Raw genomic sequence first — 9,444 nt, 5'->3', positions numbered from 1 at the left:
GGAGTTTGAACTCTTCAATGAGCTTTATAGTTGTGATGTCCGGTTCCTCGTGTGTGGTTGTTTGTTCAAGACGTGGACTGCTGTCACCTTGACAATGAATCAAGTCGTCAAGGAAGACAATTTGTCCTAGTTTGGATTATCTTTTAGAAGCTTTAAATGATACGGTGTTTTTGCGTTTGTTTTCTTCGGACAAGTTTGCTTTCTTCTCCTCTTTTTTACTACATTGGCTCTCTGCCGTTTTAATTTATTTACTGTGATAATATTTACTCTTTTTCAAGAGGTTTGAGAATATTAATTGGTTTGGATACAAAGAAAAAGATTGATATGCTACCATTTGTGATTTTACCTCTGGTAAAAGAAAAACTGAGACAAGAGGAAATATGAAAAAAAAAAACACAAATATCTTTACTTTCTAGTGGTAGACATGAAAACGATAACAACCCTTAATTTGCGTTATGATTACACGAAAAGAAAAAAGATAAAACCGTGAATATTAGAGTTTAATAGGACATGATTAAATTATAAACAATTACCACTAAAAATGTTGGCTAATAAAAGCATCACAAAGACGTCAAGAAAAGGGAAGAAATAAAGCAAAGAATCTGGGAGATGAGTTTCGAAAGGCATGTTTTCTCGTAAAGGTGTCTTCAAAGCTATGATTAGTCATGGTGGTCAATTAATCAAAAGTTTTTATACTTACATTTTAGTACCAATAAAAGCTCCCTCTTAATAAATCTTTATCCTGTTTTATGGCCATAATAACATCATAAGGTTATTATCACTAACCGGACATACGGTGAACATCGTAAGCTTAAATACTACTATCAATGATGAATAGTCTAATGAAAAAAAAAGAATGTGCATAGAAGGAAGTGGATGCCACACTTAAATTTCGTGCCGTTCACATTTATAGATACCAGTGTTAATAACAACAAGTAACGTAGACGTAAGGTTAACCCACCTTTTCTCGACTGTTAATTTAATTCTTGTATAAACCAATTCATGTCCAATTCGATTAACCAAATCGGTATCAAATCACATTAACAAATTATCCCCAAAAAAAGGTAAATTACGTACTACAAAAAAAACTGAACTTTAATAGTTAACCATGTTGGGTTGGCTGTTACACCAATTGTATAACCGGTTAGTCATTCTAGCTTCACTTTGTTACCGTTAACCAAATCATCTATCACCAAAAGTATAAAATAAAAAGTCAGCGGAATTAGACTGGAAAAACAAAAAATAATGTAAAAAAATTAAAGAACTAAAAAAAAAAAGAAAAGGAACAGTGGGGGTGGAGAAATTGGAAAGGGGAAGGCTTTGTTGTTGCATTCCTTACTTGCAGATGCATCCAAATCACACCATTAATAAACTCCTTTCTCAAAGCTTAAACCTTCACAAAAGTTTTGACTGTTGTTACTGAATCCAAAAATCAAGTCTTTTTTTTTCGTTTTCTTGATTCGATTAAGAAAAATTTGGTTTTCTTTTGTTAATATCGATTTTGGGTTGTTGAGCGATGCGGGAAGTGGAAACATCCGCAATCACAGCAGCAGCAGCTCCTCCGCAATTCTCTCAAATGTTTCAGAAACTAGCCATGGCGGTCAAAACCAAGACCTACGAGTTCTTCACCGAAGACGAACGAACCGATGCTGAGGGTTTCTCTCTCCTCGATTCCTCCGAGGATTTCATCACCGATCAGAAAGTCGTCGTTCTTAAACCCGACAGGCCTCTTCTCCCCTCTTCTTCTTCTTCTCCGCGATCTCCTGTTATATCTCCGGTGAACGATGCGCAGGTGAGTGTGAAACCTAATAATAATCAAAGGAAGCTTTCTCAGGTTAGGGAATTAGATACCCAGATAGGTTCGAGTTTGATCTCTTCTGTTTTCGCTACTGCTTCGTCTTTTGAAGCTTCGTATCTTCAATTGCAAGCTGCTCACTCCCCTTTTGTTGAAGATAATGTCAAAGCTGCTGATAGAGCTCTCGTCTCTAACCTCCAAAAGTTGTCTGATTTGAAGCAGTTTTATAGGAATTATCGCCAAAGTTTGGATTTTGATGAGTCTGATTTAGCGATTGGGTCTTGCTTAGAGTCTCGGGTTCAGGAGAATCAGAGCAAGCTTCGAGCGTTGGGAACCGTTTCTAACCGGTTACAAGCTGAGATGGATGCTAAGGATTTGCAGGTTTGGACTCTGAGAAACAAGTTAGGTGAGATTCAAAAGTCTAATTCCAAGTTGTCAAGGAGACTGTCTTCGAACTCATCATCATTGGATGTTCTGTTATCGGTTAGGGTTTATGAGTCTCTGTTGCATGATGCCTTTAAAGCTACTCAGAAGTTCACTAAGACTCTGATTGAGTTGATGGAAAAAGCTGGGTGGGATTTGGATTTAGCTGCTAAGTCTGTTCATCCTGAGGTAGATTATGCTAAGAAGGGACATAACCGTTATGCATTGTTGTCGTATGTTTGCTTGGGGATGTTTCGTGGTTTCGATGGTGAAGCATTTGATCTTAATGAGAATGATGAGTCTGAGATGAGTTCTTCAGAGTCTTCGTTGAGGGAATTGATGCAACATGTATCTAGCAATCCCATGGAGCTTTTGGAAAGAGATAAAGATTGTGCATTCTCTAGATTTTGCGATAAGAAGTATCACGAGCTCATTCATCCGAACATGGCATCTTCGATATTTAGCAACATGGATGAAAACGAAGCTGTGTTGAGTTCTTGGAGATCTCTGAGCACATTCTATGAGTCTTTTGTCACTATGGCTAGCTCGATTTGGACCCTTCACAAGTTAGCCTTGTCCTTTGATCCTGTTGTTGAGATTTTCCAAGTCGAAAGCGGAGTTGATTTTTCGATTGTCTTCATGGAGAATGTTTTGAAAAGAAAACAAGACAAGAAGTTCTCGACGAATCCTACTCGAGCCAAAGTAGGATTCACTGTGGTTCCAGGGTTTAAAATCGGGTGCACGGTGATACAGTCTCAAGTTTACCTTACTGGCTCCAAATGTAAATGAAAGAGACAGATGGTTAAACCAACGCTCAAGTTTCTCTGATCACAAAGCTGCTTTCGAGGACTTGACGGTTCCAACACTATAAAGGGTTATAACTTTTTTACCTTCTTACTATTCTGTGATTAATTGTCTTCTTTTAAGTCTGATTTGAGTTATTGATTTCGTTTAAAAGTGTACAGCTATGGTGATTTTTACTTTGTTTGGATTGCAATAATTTAAATTGTTTCTCTTCATAGGAGTAAGTTGTAACAGATTTGATTATCAAAATATATAAAGTTTCTAATTTAAGTTGTTACTCCCTATTTGATCAAATTTCACATCAACCTGTGATTCTGGGATTTGTTTTTGCTGTTTTCGTGTTTCCGAGCAGCACAACGTGCCGGTTTATTCGTAGGATTGATTAAGCCCATGCGCGGCTAACTAACTTTGGGCCTTATTGTAGTATATGGGCCGATTACTCTTGCAGTATATATAGTTATTGGGCTTTATTAAGCCTTAGTTTGACACCATTTAAATGGAAAAGTAATGCACGTGCGTGTTGACGTCCACGTGACATTCATAAAAACATTCCTTCGAGGCTTCGACGTACCTTCAAATATTTTGGTTGTCATGGCTGACTTGACCAAGCAGTACACAAGTCTGGTACGACGTCATTTTACGTACAACGACTAACTAGGATTTTAGTATACGAATATACGATCGTCGAATTATGATCACATATGACAAATTAAATATATAGTTGTATATTATTTGGTCTATGTCTATCTTTTTTTTTTCTTTAGTTGACTATCGCTTTGTTGAAGTAAGAGGTTTTAGACCGATTTGTCAAAATTAGAATCAAGTTATCGTTGTTAGTATTCAGTTCACCGCAAATTTAGGAACCGACTAAATGTAATTAGAACAAACGATTTATATATCTTTTGCTTTATGTGAGGGCAAATTAAGCTTTAAAACGTTAACGACGTGTTATGAGTTCATAAACCTGGAACTTGAAACTGGCCTTCGAGGCATCGAAAAGCGTTTATTACACGTCAGATACGATTATCCGTACAAATAAAGACAAAAAAACATATATTGCCAGCTGTACGTATGCTTTAGTGCTAAGTATTTTACAATATCGCTAATCGAAATTTTCACCTTTAACACCCACTATACATCTTTTGTTTTTTTAGGTCTCAACAGCCGTATTGATTTTTTATTACTATTCTTAGTTTAGTATTTGAATATCATTCGTATACGACAAATTTATAATGCAATCTTAGAAAAGAAAAATCAAACTCTTTTGTTTTTACCTTACATCAAACCGCACTAATCTAAATGAAAAAAAAACCTGAAAATTAACTTCTCTACGTATATTCTTGTTTATATAAGTGATCTTTACCTATGTATAAATGTCACATGTGTACCATTCAGTTACATATTTTCAACATTATACAAGTATGTTTGTTTGTAAGAATACTACATGTAAGATCGATCCATATTTCAAGTTTCGAACAAAAAAATGTCTTACAGTGTATACAGAGTCACCACTATTAAATTTTTGGTATACCAAAAGTAGATAATGAATTGATTCGCACAGAAAATACAAATCATATTCTATAGTATAATTTAGCTGATTAAGAAAATTTGATAAACCAACTAAAAACGTAATCCGCATAGGTGAGCAATGTTTAATAAATTGAAATCAAAATATAGTATAATTATTTAATTTGAGTTTGACTTCCTAGCTATATTTATTTTGTAACCTCCTACAAGTGGATTTTTCGCTCTAATTTAATTAGATTGGTAACATATCCTTCCCATCAGTCGGCGACCAGCAAATTGAAAATTCGATGTTTTTTTGTCAACAAATTGATATGTTTTATTTTAAATTTATATTCATAGACATAATTTAAATGTAACATGAAGTAATAAGCGTTATTATGCGTGACTTTTTCAAGGGATTGTCTCTGTCTTAATTTCTTTCGACGTTGAGTTCTTCCTTATAAAGAAAATTACAAAATGTTGGTCTTACATGAAAGGTTGAAATTGAAAGCATTAATCGAAAGTCATCGCATGGCATTGCTCGATGTTTGAGGAATAGTTGACTATATTGTACATAGATATACTTATGAGAAAAACAAATGATATATATTAGAATTGGACGACTCTCTCTATATGCACACTACTCGAAAGATTATTTTTATTACTCTATTCTTATTTTATTCTGTTAAATCGGAAGTTTATGAGCAGTTGAAAATGATAAAAATATTATTGGCCAGACAAAATAGTATACTAATTGTTTATGTAAATGATACCAATAGTTAAAATGTTAAGAAATAATGTTAAAAATATAGTGGTAGAAATAGATATACTAATTTTGGTATTGTTAACTCTTAACATTTTTGTGATAGATCATAAGTTCATAACTACTAAATTAGTAAAGTTTGCTAGTATACACGTTACCAATCAAAGCTTATTGTATTTTACTCCAAACATATGATTTTATCTCAATTCTGATAACTACTTTAAAGTAATTCTATATCATTTGTTTTTTTTTCTTTCGTTAAAAATGTATTAGCCCGAAGTTAAATTCAGTTAGTAATAACATGACAACATTAATATAAACCAGAAGACTACATATATAAATATATATATATATATAATTGTTTACATATATTTATCTAGTAGCATAAGATTTCTTATTTCATTCATTCATTTAAATAAATTAATTAATAAAACATTTATTGAAGATTTAAATTTCTCAAAAATAGCACCAAAATAAGTTTTTTTCCAAACTTAGCAAAACATCACTAAAATTCCAGAAATATCACCAATTAATATTTCAAAATTAAATTCAAAATTCAAAATATAAAACCTTATCCCTCAAAACTATATTTTAAATATGAAATTGAGAATCTAAATTTAAAAAATAAATTCTAAAAATTATTTTAAATATTTTAATATGTTAAATAATACTATTTTTGAAAATTTATAAAATATATGTTATAGTTTGTTTATAAAACTTGTTTTAGTGCTAATTTAGGATATTTGTGTTTAAATAATTTGGACATGCATAAGTTTAAGTTAGTCAAATGAGACCCACACATTGGAAAGCTTTGAGTGACACGTTCGTGTACGTGATGGACTTGTACGGAGTCATGGAACGATGAATAATAGTTTGATTATACTATTATAAAGTATCATTTTCACAATGGGAAAACACAATCGTATTCTCTCGCACGCAAACCATTTTCGTTGGAACAAAACAACACATATAAACATATAAATGGAATATCTATATAGGCTGTATGTATGATGTATCTATCATGTATGCATATATATATATATATTAATTATTAATATGCTGATAATTATATTTTCTCCGAAAGATTATAAACAAAGCGAACAGCACTTGAAATCTTGATTAGGAATATTAAAAATTATATAACTTTGGCACCATCCCATCGTTACACAGACGAATCTACTGGATCAAGCTCATAATCTATTAGTAACTATAATCGTCTTTTAGTATAAAAACAACAGAAATATATAAATGAATACTCCAAAAACTTTTGTCTCGTTAGATTAACACATGCGAGTTGTTGGTCTTAAACAAAATCAAATTAAGAGCTGAAACTCAGATCTGTCTACACTTATTATCTTGTCTGTCTGCATATGATGAATTAATCTATAGGGACGTACCGTACACAATCTATTTTTTAAAAAAACTTTTATTGTGCAACATAACGTGCAAGCTAAAATTGATCAAATGACAACAAAATAGTACTTGAGAAGATGTTCTTTTTATATATATATATATCGTGTGGAGTGTTACGGTTACCGAATCGGGTCAGAAAATGTTTGCCACGTGAGTATCACACGTGTGATTGCATCATAATTGCTATATCATCAAACAAAGTTTGAACCTTCGGTGACTCATCCTCTTCGCTGCATCTATCTACATATACATTAAACAAAATTTGTTACTCGATTAAATATATCAGTTAAAAGATTTTTATTGGCAAGTAGAAAATGCTTAAGAAACTGTGGTTAATTAATGCCTAAAACATAAAGTCGTTTAATTAATGAGTGGGGGAGTTAATAATAATGAAGAATTCTTTAGGTGAGAAAAGCAAAAAGGGGGAAGTTTCATTTTTCTAAAATCTAATCCAACGGTTGAGATGATTTCTTCTCATCCAACCGTTCATTGAGCTGACTCAGTCTCTCTTATTGGCTTCTTCCTCTATTTAAACTTCCTCTGTCTCTTACTCTGCTCTTCCTCTTTAGCCGTTTACACAGCCACATAATCCTCAAAACTCCCATTTTTCTCTTCCCCTTCTCTAATCTTCTTCGCTTATTTATCTAATTCAATCTATCAAACCAATACAAAAATCAAAAACAGAGCTTTGAAACTCTTTAAGTTTGTTTCTTTGCTCTCAAACAGAGGAAAACAGAGACAAAACATTTAGCTCTGTTTCTTTGTTTTGTCAACGATGAGGAGGTTGAGAGGAATCAAGATTAGAAGACCGATTCAAGGAATCTCAAGATGGATCCTCCGGAGAATCCGGATACGTCGTTCGAGATACATCCGGTTAAGTCCAAACCGACCGGTTTGTAAGCCGAGAGCCATCACAAAGCTCATAAGCTGGGGTCGAAGTCTCACATCCCACAGCGCTAGGCTTCTTGGCTCTAAATGCTCAAGTTTGGGGTACATACCAATTGGTCACGAACCCATCCGAGAAAAACCCGACCCGGTTCCGAAAGGTCACTCGGCGGTTTACGTCGGAAAAAAAGACGGAGACTTTCAGAGGGTTTTGGTGCCTATCGTTTACTTCAACCATCCTCTGTTCGGTGAGCTTCTCAGAGAGGCTGAAGAAGAATTTGGGTTTTGCCAAGAAGGTGGAATCACTATCCCTTGCCCTTATTCGGATTTCAAACGGGTTCAGACCCGAATTGAATCCGGTTCGGGTTTCTGTAGACTTCCCTGGAGCCGTCGCCGGCAATAACGACGGTGGAAGAAGATGATGATGATGATGATAAAGTTATATAACTCTTTTTACTAGTTTCTACCTTTGTGACCTTTTTTTTTTAACTTTTGTCACGTTCTTTTTGTTACCCTTTTGTTAGATATGCATTATGTATATGTGAAAGTGAGATTTTTCCTAAGTTTGAAATTTAGGCGATAATGTAAATTAATCTAGAGAAATTTTTTTCCTTTTGAATGATTGCTTTTGGTATGATTATGATTATGAATTTCTGATTAGGATAGTGAATTAAAGGTGAATTATGAAAATGATAAAAACCCAAAGAAAAGTTTAACACGATTCTATTCATTTGTGGACCTACACACGATTTGTTATCCATCACAATAATTCATCATTGTTAATCCCACTAATTCTACTACATGTATTGGGAAATTTTATTAAATTATTGAGAGTTTATTTAGATAAGTATTTTTCAATAAGAAAGAAAGAGTTTAGTTGCAAAAATGATAGCCTTCCAATTTGTTTTGCCTAGGAATCACCTTGATGATGAGAAAAATTGTTATATAGCTATTTTCTTCCAGTCTATAATTAGGTTTAGTGATTAGATTTTAATCTGGTTTCGTGTAAGTATTGAATTGGTGAAGATGCATGGTTGGAAAAACATTATGAGGAAAATACTGCCAAAAGGAGATATCCTAGCATTGAAGTGTTCGTCGCCATTAGAGTCCCTTTCGATATCTCGATACGTAGTGATGACTTTTTAGTGGAGAATCCACAAAAACAAAAACATTTATTTTTATGGTAAAGCTAAAAACTAATAATATAGATTTAAAGAATAAATATACGTAGAAAAAAGCACATTCATATGTTATATTAGTTTATTTAGCAAATAACAACTAAATATGGAGTTCGCTCAACTAGAATAGTCACTCGTGGCTACAAGCCTACAACAACGTTAACATCGGCTTTCTATTACAATTTGATTTGTAATTGACTAATAACTGTGTCCAATTTATCGGAATAATGATTAGCAACACAGTTAATATATACAAGTCTTAAGATAGTCTAATAACATCGACACATATATAAAATATAGTTTGCAAGATTTTAGTTTAGTACGACTTCTATTTTACGCTAGCATGGAACACATAACGAGTATTGTCACGTGTTCTTTGTATGAAACTTCGTATTGTTCACGTTGGATCAAGAAATGGACCCATTTTGCTTGTTAAGCGAACAATATTACACTTTGTTTTTCAAATAATATATATGAAACCTTTTGAAAAAGTTATTTGATATATTAAAGTATCCCTTGTGGATAGAAAAAGTAGCGGTGGAGTATTTTGACAATCTATTTTCTTCCTCGAATGCGAGCGACCCTACATTGGCCATAAAGGATGTACCTACATTAGTCACACCTGACATGAATAAGCATCTCACAAAAGAAATCTCAGAAGAGGAGGTCAAACGAGC

General features: G+C 33.3%; 2 protein-coding genes across 2 annotated transcripts; both read left to right on the top strand.

Moving 5' to 3' along the window:
- On the top strand, positions 1,254-3,237 carry LOC104699831 (IRK-interacting protein-like). Its single transcript, XM_010415227.1, has one exon. The coding sequence runs from the start codon at positions 1,517-1,519 to the stop codon at positions 3,005-3,007; it is 1,491 nt and encodes a 496-aa protein (XP_010413529.1). The 5' UTR covers positions 1,254-1,516; the 3' UTR covers positions 3,008-3,237.
- LOC104699830 (auxin-responsive protein SAUR36-like) lies at positions 7,249-8,211 on the top strand. Its single transcript, XM_010415226.1, has one exon. The coding sequence runs from the start codon at positions 7,480-7,482 to the stop codon at positions 7,990-7,992; it is 513 nt and encodes a 170-aa protein (XP_010413528.1). The 5' UTR covers positions 7,249-7,479; the 3' UTR covers positions 7,993-8,211.

This window comes from Camelina sativa, chromosome 7 (genome assembly GCF_000633955.1).
Source record: "Camelina sativa cultivar DH55 chromosome 7, Cs, whole genome shotgun sequence".
In the NCBI taxonomy this organism is placed as follows: domain Eukaryota; kingdom Viridiplantae; phylum Streptophyta; class Magnoliopsida; order Brassicales; family Brassicaceae; genus Camelina; species Camelina sativa.
Note: the sequence above shows the minus strand (reverse complement) of the source record. Positions and strands in the feature narration are given on the sequence as shown.

Coding starts and splice junctions, on each gene's coding strand:
- LOC104699831 (XM_010415227.1), top strand. CDS start 1,517: ATGCGGGAAGTGGAAACATCCGCAATCACAGCAGCAGCAGCTCCTCCG.
- LOC104699830 (XM_010415226.1), top strand. CDS start 7,480: ATGAGGAGGTTGAGAGGAATCAAGATTAGAAGACCGATTCAAGGAATC.